Source organism: Taeniopygia guttata, chromosome 20, assembly GCF_048771995.1.
Source record: "Taeniopygia guttata chromosome 20, bTaeGut7.mat, whole genome shotgun sequence".
Taxonomy (NCBI): Eukaryota; Metazoa; Chordata; class Aves; order Passeriformes; family Estrildidae; genus Taeniopygia; species Taeniopygia guttata.
In genome coordinates, this window is record NC_133045.1 from 13,477,837 (window position 1) to 13,505,242 (window position 27,406).

Sequence of the window (27,406 nt, forward strand, 5' to 3'; positions counted from 1 at the left end):
ATTTTAAAAATACCATTCCTGGCAGGGTGAAGGGTGACACTGGGAGCAAAGAGGATGGGAAATCAATCCCCAGGGAGCTCGTGCTGAGGTGCAGGTCCTTGTGGGGGATCTGCCCAAAATCCCGGGACAAAAACCCACACAAAGCCTCTTCTTAGAGCATCATAAATTAATATTACTGCACTAGAGCCAGTGGGGCTGTGCCAGTATGGAACAAGTGCTAAGAGAAACAGTTTGTTCAACTCCGGGCATCTCTCACTGCTCACCAATGTTCTGGTGGTTGAACTTTCAGAGAGAAGCGTTGTTATCTCGTTGAACTGACCTTGACAGCCTCGTCAGCAGCTCTTTCGAAACCCTGCATTGCTCCTGGGCAGTAAATCCCAGGTGGATATTTACTGACCCGCTGAGGATTTTTGCTATTTCGATGTAGTGGACTCAAAGATCCACGGGGGTGTTGCTGTGAGGGAGGTTTGGATCCATTCTGTGTGTGCTCAGGTACAAATCTGAGCTCTCTGCTGAGTGACCAACAACTGCTGACCTGGAAAACGGAGTTCCGGAATCTTTGGAGTTTTCCGGGTTCCTGAAGTTTGCAGAGAACTTCATTAATCTCCTACCTCCGAGTAAATGTCCAAAGCAATTTACTTAGGAAATAGGTAATTATCAAACTGCACAGACAATGAATGACCAAGCCAGGCTTCCACATTCAGGCACCAGCAGAGCTTTCCTTCCCCTCCTGTTTCCGGAGCAGGACCCCAGCAGGATGCCCTGAGATTAATAAATATCTGGGAGCCCTTTTGCCCAGCAGGATAAATCCCTTTGCTGCTTTGGAATGAGTCCCTCATTCAGAATTTCCATTTCAGCACCACTTCCCTGTGATCGTTCCTGCAGTCTTTCCTTGCAGGAAGGCAGCAGGATGACAACTTTAATGGAATTAATCCCCTCCACATTCCCTGTCCCAACAGGGAAGGGAGTGAGGTTTACCTGTCCAAAAAGGAAGTGAATTCTGCTCAGGCTTTGGGCGTGTTGGAATTGAAAAGGCAAAGCTGGGGCAAATAATCCCTGCTTTTTTATGGATAAGAATGCCAATCTTCAGACCTGGCAACCTGGAATTTTTGATCTGTGCTCTGTTCCTGACAAGCTGATGTGCCACAGCCCTGAGTCAGTCCCTGCAGAGGGATTTAGAGACCTTTCCCTGCTCTCATCAGTGACAAACAATGCTCAGGTTCGTCCCCTCCAGCCTGAGAAGGACCCTTGTGCTCAACAGCCAGAGGCAGAATTCACATTCCTGTCAATACTTCAATTAATGGCGAAAAATAACCCAAAATCTAAGAAATTAATTCTATGACTTGTTCCCAGCTGAAGTTCATTTAAGGATAAATGTTCAGGAAATTCATCCCATGCCTCATGTTAAAGAAGTGAAACTTCATTTTTAATTCAATGGCACTGCCCGTGGGTGGGTTTTTAATGCATGATCACTTAGAAAAGGAGAAAGTTGGACAATTTTCAGACCTTAGTGGCACATTTCTTGAACATTCAGGGAAGAGTTGTAGCTTTAGCAGAAAAAGGTGGTTTTGGCTTCAGGTAATTGAAACAAGAGGTTTATTGAGATTGAAGCTACCAGCAGCTCATTGATCCCTTATGTGAATGTGTGAATTCCCTGAGCATTGATGGCTTAAGGTGTGGGTGGCTGTATTTAAATTTATTTTAATGTCTCCTTTCAGGCAAGGCTTGGAGAAAAATGTGACTGTTATATTATGAAAATGATCATTGTGATTATTCACTTATATTTGTAATGGGGTATTTTTGAGTATCAGTTGAAGAGAGTGAAAACCAGAGTTTTTCTTTCCTGTCTGTTCACCTACAGCTTCATTAATGCCTCATACCATCCCTGTATGGATTTTATCTCCTATATTCCCATACTCCTTCCTAGCAGAGGACAGACTACATTGAATTTCAACTCTTGTCCACATTTTTTATCTCAGTTCTGTGATCTTTGAGGCTTTGGAACAACCTAACAAGTTAAACTTCAGCTCTAGGACTTGGATCCAGAAGGAATTTTAAAGAAATTTACATTTTAGGGTTTGGATGGAGCAATAATTCCTGACAGGAAAAGCAACAACGAGACCTCTCCATAAAACAAAATATTTTTCTCCGAGGGACAATGTCAAAACAAGTGTGGAATGGAATGCATTTAATAATCAGGGAAAATGATCCTGTGCTTTCCTGGGCATGTTCCTCTCAACAAGTTCAAACTCTTTGCCTCTAATTTTCCCTGTGTTGGGTGAACTCCAGGCAGTGGGAAGGGAAAGGAGAAGGGAAGGGAAGGCACTGCAGTCAGCTGCTGGCAGAGACAGCAGCAGGGCAATAAAGGGGAGCCAGGAGTACAAAAATTACCCCAAATTGGAATCTGCACGTCCATGGCACTTTACCCTCCACTATCAACTCAGCGTCCCGAAAGCGGAATGGAAATCAGAGTCTCATCTGATTCACGCCGTGCTGAACTGTGCTCCACAGAAAAACAGGAGATAGGAGAGGAGCAGGGAATGCTCCAGGTCTTGTTTGCCTCGCTGCAGGTGGAACTCCAGCAGCACGGGGCTGGCTCAAGGGGAAGGAAGCAAAAATTCCAGATTTCATGGAAATAACGGAAGGAAATGTTTCAGGAGCCTCAGGCAGAATGGGTTTCTGTCGCTGTCGAGGCAGGATGGGAATGAGGAGACTCTGACTCCAAGGCTGCTGAGAGTAAAATTCCAATTTATTCAAAATACACCGCTCTTTTATACAGAGCTTCACAAGGACCAAATCCATTGGTTCTGAAGTGAAAACAACTCAAGCATTGGTGTACAGTGCTTGATGCACAGTGATAGAACTTAACTATAAACAATGTGAAAAACAAGAGAGATAAAGAATTATTTACATTCTCTCCAGCTCTTTCCCAGGTGTCTGCCTGGCTGGAAACTCTCAGTTTCTTTCTTTGACTGAATCTGAGTCCCACAGGTTGCACTTGAACAGGCTTCCAAGTTCCCTCAAAAATCCCTTCCTGTTCTCTCAGTTCCACCACGGGAACCACGGGCAGTTCTGCAGGAGAGGCCAGCACAGAGAGAACCCCAGGGTGCTGGGCTGGGCATCTGTGCCACCACAGAGCACAGAGAGAACCCCAGGGTGCTGGGCTGGGCATCTGTGCCACCACAAAGAGAGCCCCAGGGTGCTGGGCTGGGCATCTGTGCCACCACAAAGAGAGCCCCAGGGTGCTGGGCTGGGCATCTGTGCCACCACAAAGAGAACCCCAGGGTGCTGGGCTGGGCATCTGTGCCACCACAAAGAGAACCTCAGGGTGCTGGGCTGGGCATCTGTGCCACCACAGAGCACAGAGAGAACCTCAGCTGGGGCCCAAACTCTGCTCATCTTGAACGGGAGAAGAAGGAGAACAAGGAAGAGTTTGGGAGCAAGATCCTGGGCAGAATATCAGGATAACAGGTGGGGTCTGTTATCCACCTTCAGAATATCAGGATAAAAGGTGGGATCATCCCCACCTTCTCCTCTGCTCAGTTTTTGGTGCTCTGCAAGAATCCTCTCTTCCCTCTGGCTGCGGTTGAAAGAGCAACAGGAAGGAAAAGCTTTAAGGCACGTTGCTCCTTGTACCATTCAGTATTTGAACTAGTGAAAACCTTCCAACCACACTAAAATAAAATAAAATAAAATAAACACAGGGAAAAAACAGGAGATATTTTATATGCAGTCAAGGATATAAAGTTCTCAAGTAGTTGGACACCCTGGACAGTCTTATTGGGAGCTTCCACCACCACTGGGGGTGGCACTCAGTGCTCTGGTTTAGGTGACAAGGTGGAGATTGGGCAGAGGTTGGACCCATGGAGATCTAAATTCATCTGTGATTCTGATTCTGTGATTCAAGACATACGAGGGGCAGCTGGCTCCATAAGTGATCAGGCATTTGGTTTTCCTACAAAAATTTACAATTTCAAAGTTCACCTCTAAGTGTTCCTGGAAGGGCTGATAAGAAGTGCAAGCTGAGGGAAATGTTTGCAGGGTAGTGAAGTATCATTTTATCAGATTTATTAGTTCCAGAATGAGGGGTGCATCCTACCTGTCTGTGAAATACCTATTTGTGAGCAGATGGAAAAGGATTTTTGGGGACAGAAGGAGCCATAGAGTTGCAATAAGAATTCAAGCCCATAATTGTAAGGATGATTTCTTTATTGATCTGTTTATAGATGATGCTTTCATTTAGATACCACGGGTAGCAGTTAATGGGAGTCACTGGGGGTGAAATTCTCCTGAAATGGAGAGAACTGGTCCCTGGGAGCTGCTGACACCAATCCCAAAGGACAGGGTAGCTGGGGGAATTTTTCAGGTGTGGTTTCCTCACCTGCAATAAAAGCCCTGTGGCAATTGCACCTCCACAGGGAAGGTGCACCTCCACAAAAGGAACTTTGTGGTTCACAGACTGATTATGAGCCCTTGTCCTTCACCCCCTTTCGTGAGCAGGGATCCTGGGACTTTGATCCAGACAAAAACCTTTTTGTGCAGGCTGGGTTTTAGCAGGGTCACAGGGCTGCTCTGACTCACCTCTTGGCTGCAGAACTGCTGGAGTCAACAGCAGGAATGTGGCACCAATTCGTGTCTGGGGATGGGACCTTGGGGCTGGAAAGGGCAAGACCACTCCCACGTGCAGCCAAAGGAACCAAGAAGATCCCCAAGGTCTTTCTTAAGAGAACTTCAGGTGCTGAATCATTCAGTTTGGGATGCAGCCCCTCAGGTTTTTAAATATTAACGCAGAATGAAGCCACCTAAAACCAGCAGGACTTTAATTTTTTGTTCTAAACACTAAAATTCCACATTGGGTAGGTGAGAACCTCTTGGGGACTTCCCTTCTGGTTGGAAGGGAATTGCAAAGGGTATTTTTGTTGCTGAACAGCAGCAAAACAACTTGCCAGCACAGGGCCAGGCTCTGGGGGAAGCCTGGCAAGGAAGACAAGGGAAGGTGTGCCCCAAGACATGTTCCAGACAGGCCAGGAGCTCCAAATTCAGTTGATTCATAACTCCTGCAAAGCTCTTCTTGCCCAAAGGCAGAACTGAAAGGGAAACTCATTGCTTAAAAAATCAGAGTCAGCTGTGAGGCAACAGATAACCACTGCAGTGGGGGAAGTTTTATTTGTGTGTGGATACAGATGAATGGAATAAAGGTTTAAAAATAGCACATTATGCTGCCTGCAGGAGGAGTTGTTCAGGGAGGGACGTGGCTGGTGCCAAATGTTTGATCCGTGCTTTGATCCAGCAGCAGGGCTCTGGCAGGTGCCCTCACGAACACAGAGCACTGAGGGATTTTTTTGCATATTCAACATCCCCTGGGGAAGCTGCTGTTTCCTCCCAGCCTCTCTGGGGTTTTGCTTGGCACCCACAGCGGTGCCAGACTGGAAAACATTTATTTTTTGTCAAAAAGGATTTGTGACATGGAGTGAGAGGAGTGTGCTGTTTATAGAAGTCAATGGCATCCAGGGAAAAAAACAAAAAAAACCCCCAAAAAAAACAACAACAACAACAAAAAAAAAAACAATAGCAGGAGCAACTGGAATTTCTGGGGAAATCAGAGCCCCTGGGCAAACAGAGACGTGGAAATACCATTTTGGGGGTCACACAGTGTCAGTGTGAGCCATGTGCCCCACACTGGCCATGCTGAAGGACAATGGGAACCAGGTTTGCTGTTTTTCTAGACAATCCCAAAATTTAAAGTTCTTCTGTGCTTGAAAATCTGCTTGAAGTGAAGGTGGTTTTTTGGCAAAAGTTTGAGAGAGAAAAAACACATCAGCTGGATGCAAATCTTGTGGGAAGGAAACTTTTGGAGATCTTGGAGTTGTTTTAAAGATTAGCAGGGTTGTTACAAGAGCTTCCTCCAGGACAAAGATTTTTCTTCCAGTCAAGCTCCAAACCCGTAGTTTTCAACATTATCATGGCAACAACTCTTCATTTTCATTTTGAAAGGGCATTTCATGAAAACAACCTCAGTCTCATGGCATCTTTTGATTTTTAGAAAGCAGCTCCTCCCAAACACCTTCAGCACATGAGCCCCAAGTCAGCACCGCTAAATAATGGGAAATGGGACAATATTGGTCTGAGCAGGAGAACTTTACTTCTGCTTAAAAGTTAAACATTTCTAGTGCGTGGATAGCACATAAATTTTCAGAAATATGCAGCCATTTCTACTTTCTGGTCTTGTCTTGCAGGTAGAGGGAACTGATCTATTTTCAGTGGTTAATACAGAGGTAGAGCTTGGCTTTTCTGGCAGGAGAGCCAGACTGTAATTAGGAGTTTTGGTCCTGGGGGAAAGCTGCTCCTGAGGTACTTCCAGCAACCTGTGCAGGGCTTTATCATCTCCTCAGCTTGCACAGAATTCCTAAATATGACATTAATGGTGAAAGTTTTAAGGTAGCAGCGTGTAACTCAAAGTTAATTCTGTCATTATCACAAGCAGGTGGACTCCTCTTCCTCTGCTTCCTCTCAGGGCTCTCTTCTCTCATTTTGTGCTGCACTTTCCAGATTTACCTGGTACCACTGGTGAGGAGTGGAGGATCCATCGATTCTCACCCTCAGGGCCCATCTCAGCCTGTCAGAATCCTCCCCCTTCCCTCCTGGAATCCCCCACCCACCCAAATTCTCTCCCTCCCTTGGCTGTTTTCTCAGCCTGCCCCAAATCTTGGTTTGGACAGGGGCAGGCACTGCAGATAACACCTGCAGCTCATGTCCATCACTGATCACAGTTAATAAAACTCTTTGAAACATCCTGGAGCTTCATTTCACCTCATCAGCTGAAATGTAGAAAAAGAAAATATATGTTGGAAATACAGCCAAAAGATATATTGTAAATATAATGTAAATATAAATATATATGTGGTAAATATAATGTAAATATAAAAATAATAAACATAAACAGATGATGGGGTTTTTAACACATTTATTCCACAGCTTCTGAGGAATTCGGACATGAGTGTCAGGGATCAGTTAGTTAGTATAGTATGTGGGTTTTTTTTACTAAGCACAGTTAAAGTTTCATCAGGGTTGGACTTTTGTGTGTCTATTTTTGGCATGCCTGGGTAGGAGAACGCACTGGCTGAACCTGCACTCCCACCCTGTGCTCTGCTATTAATAGCAGGGGGTTTAATGAGTAACCAGTGCCAGGGCATGGGGTCAGGGGGAACCTTCAGCCAGAGACCTTTTTGGGCAGCCACACGCAAAAACCAGCCCAGGATGAGGGCAAGAGGGACACAGCAGGGAAATGTCCCAGCCTGAGTGCCAGAACTGTGACACTGGTACCCCCCAGCTGTGAGGGAAAGCTGGAAAAACTGGGATTGTGCAGCTTGGAGAAGGTTTGGGGTGAGCTCAGTGGGGCCTGAAGGAGCTGCAAGAAAGATGGAGAGAGAGGATTGATAGGGATAGAGGGCCAGGACACAGGGAATGGCTTCAGACTGACAGAGAGGAGGGTTAGATGGGATGTTGGGGTGAAATTCCTCCCTGGGAGGGACTGGGATGAAATTCCCAGAGCAGCTGTGGCTGTTCTGGATCCCTGGCAGTGCCCAAAGCCAGGCTGGAATGCCCTGGGACAGTGGGAGGTGTCCCTGCCATGGCAGGAGGTGGGATGGGATCAGCTTAAAGTTTCCTTCAACCCAAACCATTCTGGGATGAACTGTGGCCAAAGTGCCCCAGATTCCTCCCTCCAGCCTCCAGGGGATGGAGGGAAGGGCAGCACAGGAATGCAGGCTCAGCTGGGATGTAGCTCTCAGCCCCTGGGTCAGGGGCTCCGTGCGCTGGAAAAGTCTCTCCTCCACCCCGAGCTGCCAAAGAAAGGCTCAGCAGTCTCTGCTGTCCGGTCTCAAGGCAGTTTATTGCAAGTTATCTAAAAGATTTTCTCCTGGAGCTGCTGTGGTTTGCTCACAGCTCAGGCAGAGGCACACACACACCCTGACATCCTCTCTGACTCCCGACTGCTTCTTCTCTCCCCCTCTGCCCAGGGCTGCTGCTGTCTTTTATATGGTACATTACGTGTTACATGGGTACAGTTTGTCCCCAATGCCTATTATCTATATTAAATGGTGCTTTTCTATCTTTTATATGGTACATTACGTGTTACATGTTACAGTTTTTCCCCATTGCTATTACCTATATTAAATGGTGCCTTTCTACTCTAAACCAATCTGTGAGTGCCAACATCACCAAGAACATGGAGGTGAGGAAGGAGAAAGAGGGAGGACAGGGCAGGCCCAAATCCCTCCATCTTAAACCTCTGACCCCCATGTACAAAACCAAAACCCCCCTGTACAGCACTCAAAAATTCTTCCCTCTACTTTGTGACTACTTCTACTATAATATCTAAACTTTTGTGACTCCTTGTTCTTCCTGCAAGGTTGGTAACTCATTCCATGGTTCAAACCCAAAATCACAGCTGTTTCCAGCTGCCTGCCAGGGTCTCAAATGCTTCTGACCTGGGCCCGGAACATCCAAAAATGTCTGAGGGACATTTTGAGTTCCGACAGACACCCTCATGAGCAATGGGACCTTTCCTTGAGAGGTTAAGTAAGAAACACAACGGAGTAGTCGTGGCTCTGCTCCAAGGATAATATTTGAACTAATGCAGCAGCTTTGGTCATCCCACTGCACATCATGTTTATTGGTGAAAAATGCCAGCATTTCTCTAAGCTCATTTGGATTTCCCCTCTTTTTGATCCTGCAACACCCTCAGCTTTCCTGTAAGGTTTGAAGGATTAATCCATATTTATGATAACTTGAGAAATAAAGTGTTCTTTGTTTTTATGTTTTCCAGACTGGACGGGATTGAGACAAATAATAAAATCGAGCAGAAGGACTGGTTGCTCTTCCCTGCCCTCACAAGTTAAATATTCTTTGTCACAGGCACACTCAGAGCAAGATTTTCACCACCTCGTAGCAGTTCAGAGCACAGCAATATTTCCTGGTTTGGCAGTGATGGTTACAATGGCAGAGGAATGGCTGGCTGTGCTGGAAATGACCATTTCCATTTTCTAAAGAGATCATTAAAGCTCCATTGGCCTTTACCTCGGGGAGTTTGTTCTAGCAGAGAAGTTGGCATTGATTTTGTGTGTTAATTGCTGTTTTTTCAGCCAGCACTGTCAATAAGGAAAATTGTGGACATTTTTGCCCAGCAGGGCTTGAGTCAAGACCACTTTGTTTGCACAGAGGATAGTGAAAATATTCAGAGATGTAAAAATCTTTGTAGCCACTGATTTTCTTTTGCTGTGAAAATGCTTAGAGAAATTTTCTCCAAAACCCATTTATTCTCTACAGTTTCACTGAGAATTTTCAGCTGGAACTGCTTCTATGTTGAATTTCTTTCTCTTTTACTCTCCCTCTCTGTCTGACCCAAAGCAGAAGCATCCTAAATCCCACACCCTAAACCCTGAGCTTGCTTTTGCACTTTCAGTTATTCCCCCACCCACCCATCCCATCTCCACATTGCACAAACTTTCAAGCCTGGGTTTGTTGCTACCAACAAAAACATTGGGTGTGAAAAAGTCTCACTGAATTTTCTTTAATGTTCTTGGGCAACCTGGGAGGAAGAAGCCAGTAGCAAAGGAGGGTTGGCTGGGAGGAACATATTGCAAAAGGTTGTTCCTCCTCCTTACCAGCAATGAACCGAATGATCTGGGCTGGAATAAATTCCTCTTGGAGGATGGATGAGTGAGTTTGCTGGGATTATCAGGTTTGCCCGTGAGTAAGAGCACTGCCCTGGCTTTCAGCAATTGCTGATCTGAAGGAAAACAGTTCCCAACTTTTATCTTTTGTTGGACATTATTAAGGCTGGAAAAAAAACCCCACTGGAATCTCAGGTGTGTGAATCTCTGAGCTACTTCCTTGGTAGAGTTATAACCCGTTTTAGCAGCTGGGAGATCCACCAGAGCTGCAGAAAATTCACAAGGAAGTATAAATATATATATATATTATCATGGTGTGGCTTCTCTAAGCACTGTTTTCATCAGAATTCCCTTTGGTGATGCCTTGTGCAGGCTGAACTAGAACAGACGTTAGACAGAGCTAAAAAATAAAGCAGGAATTTATTCAAAGGATCTCCTCCATGGATCCACCTTGGGCAGCACCAGAGCCCAGCCAGGGCTGCACCCAAATGAACCAAAATGGCACAAAATGAACCCAAATGAACCAAAATGGCCCCAAAATGCACGAGCGCTCCCGAGGGCTCTCCCTGGGATCAGTTCTGCTCCATTGGCACCTTGGAGTTCATTGTCCCATTCCAGCTTTAGCCCAGGCAGTCCCACCCTGCTTGTTTTTCTCTCTCCAGCCCACGGTGTTTGTGCTCCTGGGCTGAGATTTGGATCATTTGTCCTTGGTGCCCAGCTGGAGCAGGAATTGATTTGTCTCCCTGCTCTGTGCAGAGCTCAGCATCCCCTCGTGTGAAGCTCAGAATTACACACTAAAGCAGCACAGAATGTGAAAAGTAGAAAAGCCAAAGCCTGAAGCATCTTTGGGACCAGCTGAGCCCCCAGGAATGCACTCAGGCAGTGCCTGGAGCATCAGGGCAGCCTTGGGAATGGGAGCAGGCTGGGAATGCACAGACAGGCTGGAGCAGCAGCAGCAGCAGCCCAGTCCTGGCTGTGCCTCCTCCAGCCTTTTCCCACTCCTGAAGGATTTGCTGAGTGAATGAACTGCTCTTCCTGTGGCAGCACATTTCTCTCCGTCTCAGGATTTTCACAGAGGTGCACAGAGAGAAATGAAAGAGAAAACAATTCCTATTTCTGCTCCTTGTTTTCCCATGTAGAATGTGTTTGGAGAATTGTTTACCTGGGGTGATTGCTGGGTTGGATTCTGGTGAGGATTGTTTGAGCCTGATGGCCAATCCAATCCAATCCAACCCAATCCAATCCAATCCAACCCAATCCAACCCAATCCAATCCAATCCAATCCAACCCAATCCAATCCAATCCAATCCAATCCAATCCAATCCAATCCAATCCAATCCAATCCAATCCAATCCAATCCAATCCAATCCAATCCAATCCAACCCAATCCAATCCAATCCAACCCACCTGGGGCTGGGCTCTCAGAGAGGGTCACGAGTTATGGGAGAGTGAGAGTCAGAGAAAGTGGTATGTAGTTTTAGTATCCTCCTTTTATATAGTATATTAATGTATTTTAGCATAGTTATAATAAAGAAATCTTTCAGCCTTCTGAATTGAGTCAGACATTGCCATTCCTTCCCATTGGGCTCGCCTGCATTTACAATATCTTCCAAAAATCCCCCAGCTTTGGGGGAGCCATGGAGTGCAGGCACAGCAAACCCAGCTCACCCCAGCACAGCTCCAGCAGGAATCCCTCCTGTGATAAGGGAGAGGCCAACGAGGGCAGCCCATCCCAGCCCTGGCACTCGGTGACCCACTCTGCCCCACCAGAAAATCCCTGGCCTTCCAACGCCCCTGGTCTCCTCCTGAGAGCTCCAACACCAGCCAGCAGCCACAGGAAAACTCCATCTCCCACGGTTTTCCTTTAATTGGAAATTTGTGGAAGAATATATATAATACTGGGGTTTTTTTCCTCTTCTGTGAGTGGCCTCAAACTGTGTAAACTTTCAGGTTAAGTGCTCAATTAAAAGGTCAAATTATCCAAATAGAAAACTGAAGTGTCAGGCAATAATTGTCCACTGGACTCCGTTACCTGAGGAGTTCAGTGCACACTGACCCCCATTAAACATTTCCCAAACCAGTGGTACGTGTAGTGCTTCCTGGCAGTTTTTTATAACTCCTCAAACCCGGAGTCAGGGAAGCTCCAGGCTCGCCCTTCGGAAGTGTTTCCATGTGAAATTTGCAGGATACACAAACACAATAAAGATGCTTTTAGAATTCCCAGCCAATTTTTTTTTCCTGAGGGAAAGAAGTAGTCCCTATCTCTCAGCAGCCTTACAAAAAGTGACATTTATGTAACAGAATACTTAAGCTGTTACTAATGCTTGCTGAAGAAGTCTCATTTTATGGAATGCACCCACAACTTTCCTATGGGATTTCTGTTCTGACTCAACACTTCAAACTCATTCTTTATTTTTGACCTTAAAAAGCTCAGCTTCTGTTGGTGCTGTGCTGCCTCTAGCAGGGGACAGTGACACGTGGAAATGTGGGAATCATTCCCTTTGTGATCCCTGCTCAGCACACTGGGATGGAATTCCTCTCTCTGAGAGTGCTGAGGGGCTGGAATTCCCAAATTGCCTGTGGCTGCCCCAGCCCTGGAAGTGTCTAAGGCCAGGCTGGAGCTCACTGGCCAGTGGAAAGTGTCCCTGGATGGACCCATGGATGGATGAGCTTTGATGTCCCTCCCACCCTGTGCACAAGGTGCCCGTTGTTCATCTCTGTGCACATAAGGGTGCTTTCCAAAATGGGTGGGTGCCCTTCCCTGGGCTTGGACGTGTTCAGATGAGAGCTGGAATGCTTCTGCCTCTTGCACTCAGCAACCCCGAGCTCCCCTGTGCCTGTCCCTGTCCCCTCTGGATGTCACATGCCAGCTGCAAAAACATTAACCACAGTGTCCTCTGTAAACCCAGCCCTGCAGGAGCCCAGGAGCTGCTGTTTTCTGGGACATGTGGCCAGATAAGGGCTATCTAAGGCTGGAAAATCCTCTCACAGAGCTACAAACAGGTACTAGTGTGGGAACCCAGGGCATCCCTCTGGCTGCCCTGGGACCCTGGCAGGGGTCAGGAACCCCCCTGGACAGAGCCCCCAGAGACACTGGCTGTGATCTCTGCCCATGGAAAAGAGTTTTCAATCTTACAGGATCAATTACCAGCTCTGAGTGTTTGATATCAGTAATAATTAAGTGTGGCACGGGTGCAAAAGTAAAATTTTAGGATTCTAGATAAGGGGTCCAAAGGGGACAAGATGGAGGAAATTGGGTGTGTCTTGTCCTTTTTCTCCTTCTTCATGCCCTCCATGTTTCACTGTGGTGTTGGCATTTTTCTGTTGGTTCAGGCTGGGGACACACTGTCCAACGTAGGTGACAGATATTGGCACGTTATTGTAAATCCAGCACAGGTAGTTTGTGGTATTTAATGTTTGTACCATCCCACTGAGGGCAGAGCCCCACACGCTGCCCTGCAGGACAGAGCTGCGGCAGGGCAGCAGAACATGTTAGAGATAAACAGAATAAACAACCTTGAAACAGCACAGACCAATTATGGCTTCTGCTTTGGCAGCGGGGCTGACAGACAGAGACTTTCTACAATTTTGGGATCATCAATACCACAGATTCCAACAACTAGGAACACACACACCAAAAAAACCCTACTTAAATATCTGTTATTCCTCTTTCTTTTAGAATTCTGTGAGCACACATCATCTCCACACAATGATAAAAAACCTTCCTGAGTCACTGCTTGGGTTTGTTGTGAGGCCTGAGTGAGTGAGCCCTGACATATGAGTCACCTTAAATCATTAACCACACCTGAAAACACCAGCACGGCCTCCCTGACCCCAGGGAATAAATTTAACAACACAAAAACTTGATGTGAGGAAAAAAAAAAAAAAAACCCAAAAAAACAAAGCTAACTTTAGGATGAGCCAGGTTCAGAGCAAGCAGTGGCAGCTGCAGGGCTGGAGACACAGCCTGAGTCCTGTGGTGGCATTTATCTCCCCCTCCACCTCTGCCTGCACAAAAGGCATCTTCAGAAGGTTTCTCATGCCTAAATTAGTTTTTTTTCCAAAATGGGAACAAAGGGATGAAGCTGGAGTAGGAGTCCATCATAACAGTTGGTTCATTCATGCTAGAGAGAGAAATTTGATAGTTAAAGAAATGTTTAAGTTGCTCCTAATTACCCAATAGCAATGTTCAAATCAACTTCTCTTGACTGTATTTCTTTATTTAAAAGACAATCACCATGATAAACTAATTTTTTAAAGGCTTTATGAGCATCTCCTTGACCTGTTGACACCCACATTTTATTTTCACAGCTGGGAGCTGGGATTTTACTCAAGATGCTAAAAACAAACCTGCCCATGAGACTGTAGTGACAAGAACAGCTCTTGTGCAGCCAAACTCTCCCCTCAGTCACCACAGTCTGTCTATTTTAACAAAACAAGGACAACAGTTGGTGTTGTAGCACAATGGAGGAAACCCAGAGGGCTTGAAAAGATTTCTTTTTTTTTCCAGAGTAGGCAAATAAAGAGTAGAAATCTCATTTCCAGTTTGAGCTGCACAAACGTGCACAGACTGGTGTGGTTCATCAGCCAGGTTTGTGCTTGGCTGAAAGCAGAAGAGAACAGACAGAAAATTCCTTTGCAGGAGAGGGAAATGGATGGAAGGGCCTGGAAAGGGTTGGAAGGCACAAGGTTGCTTGAGAGCACCTCATTTTGAGTCCCAAATGCTCAGAAACCCAAAACTGAGGTTGGTTTCCTTGTGGCACATTTTCCCAGGAAGAAAAAAGGTTTGGAAACCCAAAACTGAGGTTGGTTACCTTGTGGCACATTTTCCCAGGGAGGAAAGGCAAGGCAGGGAGTGTTTTCCAGCCCTGGATGTTGCAGGATGCAGATGCCAGAAGGAGTTGTGTAAATAATGTCCACAACCCCTGATGAGCCTTGGATTTGAGGACAGGCGAGGCAAAATCAGCTCCAAACTCCCCTGCAGCAGCTGCCAAATGGGATCCTTTGGCAAGGTGTGAAGTCCCAGAGGGATTTTGGACAGCCCAGACCTGTGTTTCCAATAATCCTAAATCTGATACTGCAGCTGGCCTTTGGTGAGAGGGAGTTTCTGCTGGGAAGGGAGGGAAGGGAAGGGAAGGGAAGGGAAGGGAAGGGAAGGGAAGGGAAGGGAAGGGAAGGGAAGGGAAGGGAAGGGAAGGGAAGGGAAGGGAAGGGAAGGGAAGGGAAGGGAAGGGAAGGGAAGGGAAGGGAAGGGAAGGGAAGGGAAGGGAAGGGAAGGGAAGGGAAGGGAAGGGAAGGGAAGGGAAGGGAAGGGAAGGGAAGGGAAGGGAAGGGAAGGGAAGGGAAGGGAAGGGAAGGGAAGGGAAGGGAAGGGAAGGGAAGGGAAGGGAAGGGAAGGGAAGGGAAGGAATTCATTGCCCGTTTTGGGTTAAAACGCTGGGCTCAGCTGAGCGCTCTGAGCATCTCCTCGCTGAGCGTGGCTTAACGCCGCCACCTGCTGACAGGCATCCCGGAATTTCCATGGGTATCCCTGAGCATCCCTGAGCATCCCGGAATTTCCATGGGTATCCCTGTGCTTCCCTGAGCATCCCGGAACTTCTATGGGTATCCCTGAGCATCCCGAATCTTCCCGGAGCATCCCTGAATTTCCCTGAGCACCCCTCAGTATCCCTGGCCATCTCTGCCAGCTGAGGCTGAGAATGTGATCAGATGTAAAGCTCTAATTGCTTTTTGCAAGTGGGTAAAATAAAGGGAAAAGTTAAATGTTATATGGGAAGTGTAATTCCCAAGCCTTGGCCATGGGGGACAGGGCAGGTCCTGCTCAGGAGTGTCACTGCACTCAAATGAGGTGAAACTTCTCCATTTAAAGCTCAAAAAGTGATATTTGGGGTTGAATCCAGGAGCAACTGCTCCAAGCTGCACCAGCCCTAAAAATTTTCTAATAATTTAAAGTTTTCTAACGAATTTTGAGGTCAGATGTGACAAGATGAGGTTTTTTTTTAGCTGCTCACCTTTGTAGGCGCAGCTCCCACTTCTGCTTTTGAGGATTTACTCATTTAGATATTTGAGTCATGAGGTTCCTACCTGGCAATATTATCCCCTCCAAAACTGTGGAATATTGCTGGATTTGGGTATTATTGATTTTACTGCCAGTGAGTTAAGTCAGGCTGGAGAGCCTCAAATTGCACTATGAATTCTGAATATCTGATATCTCCTCTTTGCTTCTTTTTGCAACATGGACAATTTTCTCACCCTGATAATTCCTTTTTTTAACCCAAACCTATGAAAACACTTCAAAATGCATTCAAAGCCAGGCACCACTGAATCAATAAAAAAACAAAATCCCAGGTGCATAAGGTTTTTTTACAGGAAACGAGTGGTGTCACGAACCAGGAGGATTCCCTGTGCTGCCTGAAATTCCGTTTTGTTTCTCTCATGCTGGTGTCACCTTGATGCCTCAGGTTTGGGCTTTATATTTTTCACATTCTGGGCTGATTTAGTCTGTGGGTCTGGGCTTCACATTATGGGATGCTGAGCTCTGTGCACAGAGCAGGGAGACAAAACAATTCCTGCTCCAGCTGGGCACCAAGGACAAATGATCCAAATCTCAGCCCAGGAGCACAAACACCGTGGGCTGGAGAGAGAAAAACAAGCAGGGTGGGACTGCCTGGGCTAAAGCTGGAATGGGACAATGAACTCCAAGGTGCCAATGGAGCAGAACTGATCCCAGGGAGAGCCCCCGGGAGCGCTCGTGCATTTTGGGGCCATTTTGGTTCATTTGGGTTCATTTTGTGCCATTTTGGTTCATTTGGGTGCAGCCCTGGCTGGGCTCTGGTGCTGCCCAAGATGGATTCATGGAGGAGATCCTTTTAAGAAATCTGTCTTTACAGAATAACCCTATTATTTATATTATAATATTATTATATTGTATTATATTGTATTGTATTGCATTGCATTATATTGTATTGTATTATATTGTATTGTATTGCATTGCATTGCATTATATTGTATTGTATTATATTGTATTGTATTATATTGCATTGCATTATATTATATTATATTATATTATATTATATTATATTATATTATATTATATTATATTATATTATATTATATTATATTATATTATATTATATTATATTATATTATATTTATTATATTATATTATATTATATTATATTATATTATATTATATTATATTATATTATATTATATTATATTATATTATATTATATTATATTATATTATATTATATTATATTATATTATATTATATTATATTATATTATATTATATTATATTATATTATATATTTATTGTATTATATTATATACGAATCCCTATTATTTACAGAATAAATACATTTATTCTGTAACTCTGCCCGGCCTGTAGCTCAGCCTGCAGCCGGCAGCAGCGAGGCAGTGCTGCTGCAGTGTCCCTGCCCGCCTGGGAGCTGTGCTGGAGGCCAGGGCTGCTCGGGGAATTCTCCTGGAATAAAGCTCTGGCTGTCGGCAGTGCTGAGTAATCCGCGGGGTCACGGAGCTCACACGAGTTCAGAGAGGGACAGGGACAGCCCAGGGGCTGGCACAGCTCCTGCCTGATATCCCAGTGGCAGCAATAAAGCCATATCAAATTCTTACCCCTCACTTATATTAACGTTTCCTCCCGTAGCTTTAAATCTTTCATCCCTCCAGTGGACTGCAGCAGCGGGGATGTCCATCCTTGCATTTCCACTCAGCAAATGTTTAGCAAATGATATTTTTCCAGGGAGAAACCCTGGCTCCAGCTGCCCTAACCCTGCAGTGAGCTGAGGGGCTGTCCTGTGCTTTAACAGGACACTGCAGGAATTCCCAGCTGGAATTGCAGGAGAGCTCTCCCAGGTGATCCCGGTGAGCAGGAAGCACCAGGGCACGGTGCCCAAGGCCACTGATGCCTTTTTTTTGGGAGAAGCCCAAAACCTCCCGAGTGTGGCCATGGCCTCAGCCTGTCCAGCTGGCAGCAGGGTTTGCCAGGACAGAGCTGGCTGTGGGCACTCTGCTGGTCCCAGCTCTGCACACCCCATCAGAGCAGGCTCAGCTCGTGCCTGGCCCTCCTCAGGACAGGAGAACACCCCAGACCTGACCCACGTGTGTCAAACACCCCCAAAAACCAGCACTGCTCTGCCCCTGCTGCAGGTCCGTGCTCGTGAGCCTGCCACTTCCTCACTACAGGCAAGAATTAAATACAGGGTTTACAAGAAGATGTTTTTCCACTTATTTTTCTTTTTAGTAGTTGCAGCTCCTCAAATTTTCCATATTCCAGGCTTGGAAATGTGGAAATTCCATTCCAGTCCTTGCACTGACAGAGGAAAGCAGAGCCTGGGGGTTCAAAGCAGAGTCTGCTGGGGAAAGTGGTGACCCAGGCAGTGCAGAAGCTGCATGAAGGAAGTGAATATTTGACATAGTATTGTTATCATCACTGCATATTTGATAGAGACTTAAAGTGCTCCTACAGGAGAGTAATTGTGGTTCAAATGCCTGTTCCACCCACTAAGGCACCACGTCTACAATAACTCTCTGTCTCAATCCTGACACAGGAACCTTTTATCTGCTCTAGAAGCTCCCACGTGGAGAAATAGCTGGTGTAGAGTCTGTAATCCTCCCTCTTTAAAACCAGAAGAATAGTGGCAGCAGGAACCTGGGGGATTTTTGTGATGGGGGAAGAAGAGACAATCAGATCAGCAGCTCCCTTCCTACATCAACACTGTGACTCACAGTCTGCAGAAACTGAAATATCATTTAAAAACGCTGCTCAGGCATCTCTGGGAAGCAGAATGAGGGAATGTTTCCCACTGAGCTCCAGCTGGAGGGTGTGAGCCAGAGGCTGCTCCAGCCCAGCGTGGATCTGCAGGGGTTGCTCTGGGTTTGGTGGAGCTGCTGCAGAGCCAGACCACAGAACGGGCTGAGCCTCACCCAGGGCCCCCTGAGAGGCAATAATTAGGGAATTATCTGCTTCCCAGAGCTCCTGCACTGCAGCAGTCATTGTCTCCTTTTCCCTACCCAGCCAGAGCACAGTGGTGACACACAGGGCAGAGCCCACCATGGATGGGAACTCCCTGAGAGGCAGCAGGGAAACCAACTGGCTGAAAGCATAACTGGGGCAACCAGCAGGAACCAGCAGCTGTAGAGGAGCCAGATCCAACCAGGCTTAAAACTTCAGCAGAACTTCAGCAGGAGCAGTTTTCCCTGGAGCTCCAAGCCAGGCTTTTCAGGTTTGCAGGAGCACGAGTTCAGATTGCTTTCCTCTTTCAGTTCAAATGTTTGTGCTGATGGGGATGATTTCACCTCTGCACCAGCTTCCAGCTCACGTCTGTCCCAAGGATTATGGATTTGTAATGGATATGGGGAGTTTTGGAGTGCCAGCACCTTGTTTTGGGCTCTGGCAGATGTGGAAGTCCAGCTGTGTAACAGCATCAGTCACTGCACTGCCTCGGGGTTTTTGGAAACCTTTTCTGAGTGGGATGAACAGACCCTCAGAGGGGTCACTGTGAAGAACCAAACCCTGTGGCTCTCAGAGGCCTGGATCTGGGATTCAGGAGGTTCCCACAGCTCTCCCTGCCCGGGATCCAGGATCCATCCATCCATGCAAACTTTGGGCTCTCTCATCTGAAAGAATCCGTGATTTACTCCATCCATCCTCCTCTGAGTGAAGCACCAAAGCTGAGTCAAAACCTCATTTAGATTTTGTTCCAAACTGTCAGAATTCCACAGGAATTATGCCTAATTTTGCTTTTTGCTCAGCTGTTCACCTGCAGGTTCATTCTGCCCTCCCTTTCTCGTGCTGCCAGGGGGGTTTTGCTGCTCATCCCTCGTGCTCTGCTGAATAAACCTTGACAGCAGCAGCCAGATGGAAATCCTCACCTTAAACCCACACACCAGCCCCTCTCCAGACCACGTGTGCCAAAAGCAGATGCAAACACAGAGCAGGAGTCATCTGCTCCTGCACTGTCAATATTTGAATGCTCTTGGCTCTCGTTCTGGACAGTAATAAAAGAAGCTGGTTAATCACTGATAATTGTTGGGAGCTCTGTGCCATTGACAAACAGGAAGTTTTATGCATCTGTCAGATGCACGAGCTGAGCATTTCCTGCAGGGGAGGAAGATTTATTTGGTGACAGCCTCACTGGAGATTTTTAGGAAGAAATAACAGCATTTTGAGCACTGAAAAATCATGAAAGCAGCACAGTTTGCTGTGCTTTGCAGAAGATTTTCTGTGGCTGCCACCCAGCTAAATAATTCCCAGTTTGGCAAAACAAAACTCACCGTGTGCCCCTCTGGTCTGTCCTTGATGAAAACATGGGATGGCTTTGAAATTATTGGGGAAGAATATTAAAGAGTTGAAAGACACCTCAAAGAATGGATGGTTCATTGTCCATACAACTGGGAAAAATTAATCAGGATAAAGCTCACTGTGATGGCTCAGTTCAAGGAAAAGCCTTTTTTTGAGGAAAAGGAGCACTGCAATCCTTATATTCACAGGTGAAGGACGTGATAATCCAAGCTACTTCCTTCATGATGAATATTAAGGTTTTAAGGCTGAATTTGAAGATATTTTAGGAGCAAAGAGATCTGTGGAAGGCAAAATATGGTGCAAATTTATAGTGAATGTAATGACCTTCTCTTACAGGAACGGAGCAGGTTTGGGTGGCAGAGAGCAGAAAACACCTGGGGAGGGGCACGGGGCTGCTCCACCCTGGCTGTGTTTGCACCCAGAGTTTGTGAGCACTCCCTGGGCTGGCTGTGGGGCAGAGCAGGGACAGGGACAGGGACAAGGACAGGAACACAGCAGGGACAGGGACAAGGACAGTGGGAACAGCTGGGGCTGGGTGAGCAGCTCCTCACCTGGGCCAGCTCTGGCTCCCAGAAGCTGGCCTGGCCCCTCTCCCCAGGTAACTCCTTCATCTCCTTCATCTCCTTCATCTCCTTCATCTCCTTCATCTCCTTCCTTCCCTAATGTGCAGCTCTGCTGCTGCTGGTTTGCTTTTCCTGGGTTTTGCTCTCACAAAAGCATTTTTTTTTGCACTTGCTTTTTGCTGCTTTGCTCCAGCAGTCCTGCCTGTGCTCTCCTGCTCAAGGATCTTGGGAGCTCCTGCAAGTTTTCTGTATTTGGGCTTTAAATCACCTCTCTGCCTTCTCCCCCACGGTGTCCTCCTGCAGAATGGGAGCACAACTTGGTGGCAGAGCCTTTCACCAGCCAGACTGGGACTGGTTGTTCACCTGGTGGCATTGTGGAGCTGTCCCCTCCCTGAGAGCCCAGGGTGTGAATGTTTGAACTATTTTGCTTTTCCCACTCAGCTCCAGCGTGGAGTGGCTGAAAGAATTGTATAAAACTGTCTGAGAGCCTTGAGGACAGCAGGTTGTGCATGCCCACCCCTGCCAGGCTCTGAGGTGTTGCTGGGTGTTCCCTGTTTGCTGTAGGTGACTCAGCCCAGCCCTTCCTCCTCCTGTCCTCCTGCTGTCCCTCCTGTCCCACTGCCGTGCCAGGGCTGGCAGCACCTGGCCCTGCTCCACCACGCTCCGAGGTGCTTCTCCTGCAGGACGAGGCAGAGCTGCTCTCAAGGTAAGCAGAATTTCTGAACTCTGTGCTGTTAGCAGCCCTTTCTTCCCTCCACGTCAGTCAGGGCTGAAAATTCTGCTTTTCCACCTGGACACGGCCGTGTCTTCAAGCTCACCTGGGTTCCAAGAGCTGGGAAATTGATTGTTTTCTATGGTGCTTAAATACAACATATGGTAAGTTTTAGTGAGGAATTCATTGTGGACTTTTGGCATTAATAGATATGTATTGACCAGCCTGCAATTCTCCAGGCTGGTCAATACATCAGGAAGGTGAGGCTTGGCTGCCTTCAGGAGTACACAGCAGATCATAGATTTTGCTGTAATTTTCTCTCATATTTTCAAAGCTTTCACCATTCTGCCAGCACCAAACCAACAATTTTTAAGAGAGAGAGAGAGTGAAAAAGAAGATTTTTCCAAGCCTTGAACTTGGCACACTTTGGTTCACATAACATTAAAACCAATTAAAAATACATTTGTTTTCCTTCTGAATTATTTTCTGCATTACAATGGAAGCAGTGAAGCATAATTTAGGAAAGGGATTGTTTCAGAGCTGTAGAAGCTGGTAGCTGGTGTTCCTTTTGGAACCAGTCAGGCTGGATTCCAGCTGGCCTGAGGGAAACCCCCACGAGGACAATATCCCTGGAACTTGATGGAAAACCTGTACTAGAAAGGAAGCCTGATGACAGGAATTACTGCAGCTCCTCCTGACTTTTAAGGGCTTTCCTCTCATTTTGAAGAATGTTCTTGTGTCAGAATCATCTCTTTTCTGCTTCCATCCCTCCAAATTCATCTTCTTCTATAAAAGTTGTGGGATTTTCTCTCCCAAAGTGAGGAAGTTCTTCCCGCAGAGCCTGGCACAGCTCTGGGAGGGTGTGGATCTCCCTTTCTGGAGACACCCCAAACTCACCTGGCTGAGTTCCTGTGTCACCTGCTGCAGGTGGCCCTGCCAGGGCAGGGTGAGCTCCAGGGGCCCTTCCAAGCAGATTCTGCTGCAATTCTGTGATTATCTTATCCGCAAACACATTGTGGGTGCTCCTTTATTTCCCAGAAAACCTCTTTGCCTTCACATTGAGTAACTCCAGCTCCAAGCCACGGTATAACAAGTGAGAGAAAAATGGATCTGACCACATAAACAGAGGCCTGAGCGCTCTGGGGAAAGCAAAACCATTCCTTGGGAATGGCAGGGCTGGAGCTGCTGCTTTGCTCAGCTCTGGAGCCACACACGGGGACAATCTCTGCAAGAGAAGGGCAGAGCTGTGGCATCAGCTGGCAAATGATTCCATTTTCTGTGTGAGGATCATCACTGCTGCTGCTCACATTTGTCTCTAGGTGGCAGTGACCTGTTATTTTTCTTTAAAATAGGGCAGGAGTAGCACACATGATATTTTCTATATCACAGAGTGGTTTGGGGTGGAAGGGACCTTAAAGCTCATCCTGTCCCATGGCAGGGACACCTTCCTTTGTCCCTTGGACACTTCCAGGGATGGAGCAGCCACAGCTGCTCTGCTCCATGGTTTGGTGGTTTGGGATCACATTTGGGATTGTGTAGCAAGTTTTCCCATTTTCAGCAAAAAGCACCTCCTATTCATCTCCATCTTTCCTTCAGAGAGTTCCTGTGAGTGAAAATGTTTTGAAATTCCACATGGCTGCTGTGTGTGTTTTATTTCAGTGAGAATTATAAACTGGATTTTAGGAAATGGCTGAGCTCCCCTGGAGCAAAGTCTGCCAGAGATCAGAGCCTGTGGCCCCTGCTCTGCATCAGCTCCAGACAACTCACCTGGTGTGAGGAAATCTGCATCAACGGGAAGCTGCAGGGGCTGAGGATCAACTACAAATCATTGAAATTAAAAAAAGAAAAAAAAAAGAGGCATTTACTTCTCTCTCTCACACAGACTTTACAGAACGTGTGAGAAAGGAAGCAAACCTGCAAATATTCCATCCTGTGCCTGAGCTGTGTCCTGGCACAAACCAGGCCTTGGGAGAGCAGGACAAAAACCAATCCTCCAGACTGAAGCAGACACTGAATTTACCATCGAGACTTGGTTCAGATCTTGTTTTTTCTCCTGCCATGGATAACCCTGGGAGCTGCCAGGAAACAGTCAGAGAGCAAGGACAAGAGCTCTTTGTGCATCCACAGGGAGGCACTGGCTGATTCCCACCCCAAATCAGGACTTCAGTTTATCCTGGCAATACCAGCTGAGGAATAAAACCCCTGTGGAACAACCAGATCAGAGCCAGGGGTTGGGGCTGAGAGCTGACCCCACTCTCCCATTCCAATCCTTGGCAACGTCATTTACTAAAACCACTGCTTTCCTTCTTCCCTCTGATAGCTGTGAAAAATGCCAATCACTTGGTTTTTAAAAATTTTAAAAGTTTAGTAATAACAAAACAGTCATAAAAATATACAATTAGAGTAATAAGTTTAGAGTTAGGATAATTACAAGACAATAAAAGGCAAAGAATTACAGAGTCTGGATGCTCTTGGACACTCAGTCACAGAAAGCATGTCTTGTGAACAAAGGAATAACCTTAAAACAATGCACTTGTTGGATATTCATATATCCTTCATGGTTATGCATACATTCTATTTAAAACAAGAAACTCTGTCTGTTGTATGTTAACTGTTTCTTTTAATCCCCTGGTGTCTTTGAGTCTGAGCAAGGCCTGAAGAAATTAGCTTCTTCTGATAAGAAGCCATAAATTCCTCTCCTTTGGAAGATTTAGGTGTTCTTTAAAGTATCTCATTCCTAAAAAAACACTTCCACCACATACATAGTCTCTATTTTAACATTATGTTGGAACCTAAAACTATATTTAAGACACTACGTAAGAGGACTAATAAAGCATAACTTTCTAACATTACACATATAATATTCATTGTAATATTTGCAAAAAGCCAATCATAACATATGCATTTTTCACATAGCTAAAGTGGTTTAATTAACATTTCATCTGATTTATTTAAAGGAGGCGTTCTTCTCCATTCTTTGCAGCTTCACTGCTTCCCCCAGGCAGGAAGCGGAGCAATAATAACTTTGGTAGCCCTGGTGGCTGTGCAGGACATCCCAAAGGGTGAGCACAGCTCCAGCCTCCTCTCCTTGGCACCTCCCTCTCTCCAGGTGTGGCTCGGGAGACTTTCTCCTCATTGTTTATTTGGGTATTTTAACAGCAAACACACATTTATATCCCAAGTCAATAGGAACTCCCCTCTTGACTTGGGTCTGCTTTGCTCTTCCTCCATTTCCAGGGAGTGCTTGGCCCCAATGAATTTACAGAGCAAGATCAGAGGGTACATAAATGCATTTTAAAATAAAGGGACAAGAAAAGAAAATCCCCCAAATATATTTGTTTTTCTTTTCCTCTTAATATCAAAACAATCCCTCGGAAGATTTATGTGAAATCGTACACAGGCTGCAGTTCAGAGTTCCCACGTGTGATCCCTTTCCGTGCTGCCTCTTTTCCTTCCCTCTGCTTTTAGTGAAATAAAACCCAAATGAGAATACACAAGCTGTTGCAATTCCTGCACAGGTTTTAGGCTTGCTCAGCAGCTGACTGCACCCCTGAGCCCCGAGGAACGCTGCAGCCAGTTTGCCTCCACCAACAAGAAAAGTTTGTTGGCTTGTGCCATTTTTGGGAAGGCAGTGGGATTTTAGGGATTTTAACAGCCTGGCCCCACTGGCTGTCTCTAAATGAGAATTAGGTGGTGAATTCATGTTAATGACAGAAAAAGGTTAATTTTATTTGGGGTTTTTCTCTCCTGCACCTCACAGGAGCTATGGGCAATAACCTGAGTGTGCCAGAGGAAGCTGAGGATGACAGCACCTGCACAGTGAAGAGTTACCAGGTGAGCAACCCCTCTCCCACCTCCCCTGGCTGCTGCCAGGGCAGTTTTCACCCCTTTGATGTCCTAAAAACTCTGTTGGTTATTTCAGCCTCTCTCGGAGTCTCCTGAAAGTCTTACCAATGGATCTGTGGTGTTTGTCCAGACCCCTCCCCTGGCAGTGAACGGTGAAGGTATGGACCGGGACGGGGGTTGGAAGTGCCCTGGGGGAGGTTTGGCCTGAAGGAACAATAAATATTGCTGCATGGCTTTGCATTAAGGGATGAACCCATGTTCTAGCTCTGACTGGGAAACGTAGCTCCACAGAAGCTGCAAAGTTTACATACAACAAAAAGAAAAATAAGGAATTATTTCCAACGTTCTCTGCGTGCTGGGTAATACTTCTGGGGACTTGGTTCTGCCCTGGGCCCCAAAAAATGGATTTACATGGGAGGGGGTTTATGTGGAGCATCAGCAGGCAGGGATGCTTTGGTGCTGGTCCCTGCCAGGTTTGTGACAAACTCTGCCCAGGCTCTGGGGGAATTCCTGGTGCAATTTGTGTCTCCTGCAAGCCCTGGGGGAATTGTTGCTGCAAGGAACCCAAATTTAGGCTCTTGGAAAGGACAAAATGAAGTAGTGGCATCAGGGCAGGGGGATCATGGACTCTTGGAGAGGTTTGGGGTTTCTGGGGGACACAGGAAATGTTTTACAAGAAGAGAACAGTTCATGTATTGGAAAGGGATTTAAAAAAATCCATTACCTGGCTGTGTATTAACCAGCTCTGCATTTTTAAATATGAATCCATATTTCTGATCTTTTCAGCAGCAATTTCCAACAACTGAAACTGTAGAAATGCCTTCCTGATGATAGAATCCTTATCCATCTGAGCATTTCAATCTTGTTCTCTCTTTTCTGGTCCTGTGTTCTCAAGCAGGGGCATTGCTTTGATTTGACATACACTGAGCAGTTATTTATTAATAATTAAATATATAGAGAGAATTTTTCTGTCTTGTTTTTAATTTTAAAATAGTGATTGGCTGGGAAAAGAGAAGCAGAAAGGGGCAGGCATTAAAGCTGCAGTGAAGTTGTTAAATTAGAATTACATTTGGCCTCTTCTGCTCCTGAGCTGGGCCTTAGTGAGTATTTAATGTACAGAAACCATCCCTGCTCTCATTTTGGAGGTTGCAGCCCTTCCTGAAGAGAGCATAGTCCATCTAGAATTTCCAGTGAGATCTTCATTACCAAATCAAGCTGTTCAACAAAATGCAGCTCCTGAGCTCGAATTCTAGAGAATTTAGACTGAAGCTCAGCAATTCATTCTTTCCCTGCACACTAATTAAATAAACTCTGTCCCTTTTATGGATAAACTGGGTGTAGAACAGTTGATGGGCTGTGAGCAAAGCATTTGTTGAGTGAGTTAATCCCATTATTTCACCAGTTTGGGTGGGGTCAGAGGGAACTGGTTTTGTAGGTGAGCACCCCAGTGAGGACCCTGAGCCCCACTTCCAGCGCTGCCCCCCTCAAAAACCTGCTGAGCATTAAAAAAAAATCGCATTTCCAAGTGGTTTTTCGAAGTTATCTCCATATATTCAAGGGCAGTTGCTCCCATCCACAGGCACGTGGCTCTTCTTTCTTTTCACACCTCCTTAATTCCTCCTCCCATCCCTTGTTGGCTTTGGAGCCTTTCCAAGCAGCAGCACCGCAGTTTCTTCTCTTTTCAGAATAAATAAACCCCAACATTTCCTCTTCAATCTTATCAGCAAAGAAAATACTTTATAACCCCATGCTGAGAAAAATACTTTATGATTTGTTGTCAAGAAAACCCTCTCAGTCTGTCACAGGCAGTTGAAAAATCTAAATTTAGGTAAAAATAATCAAAGCTGGTGTGGGGATATGCAGATGGTTCTGATAACAGCCCAGAATTTCTGCTCCATGACCCAAATTTCCCAGTGCCATCCCACCATAGGTCACTTTAAGCAGTTGCCTACCAGCAAAGCCTCTCTCTGTGGTTTTTCTTTTTTTTTTTGGTGTAAACCAGCGGAGTTCTGAGGAGGAAATAAAAGCCAGATGATTTTCACTGCCTGAAGACCTAGAAAATACATGTACATTTTATTCCTCATACCTAAAACGAAGCATATGGGACTGCTTTACTTAAATGGATTACCTAATTAATGTAACTGCTAAATCAGCTTAAGTAGCAAGTTGAAAAATTAGATGTTGCTGTGTTGATATTTCTTGTATTTTGACTTTTTTTCCCGTTTGTAAAGCAGTTTAAAATCATTGTGATACCATTGAAATCTCCATGTTTGTGCACAGTAA

At 45.9% G+C, this 27,406-nt stretch overlaps 1 protein-coding gene across 1 annotated transcript in view; it reads left to right on the forward strand.

The window, feature by feature from the left end:
• Positions 1-21,077: 21,077 nt before the first annotated feature.
• The window catches only part of BCAS1 (brain enriched myelin associated protein 1), a 38,405-nt gene continuing 32,076 nt past the window's right edge, over positions 21,078-27,406 (forward strand). Inside the window, 3 exon segments of the mRNA XM_072916989.1 lie at positions 21,078-21,271; positions 25,038-25,111; positions 25,200-25,281. Coding sequence (XP_072773090.1) covers positions 25,043-25,111; positions 25,200-25,281 — 151 coding nt within the window. The 5' untranslated portion in view covers positions 21,078-21,271; positions 25,038-25,042.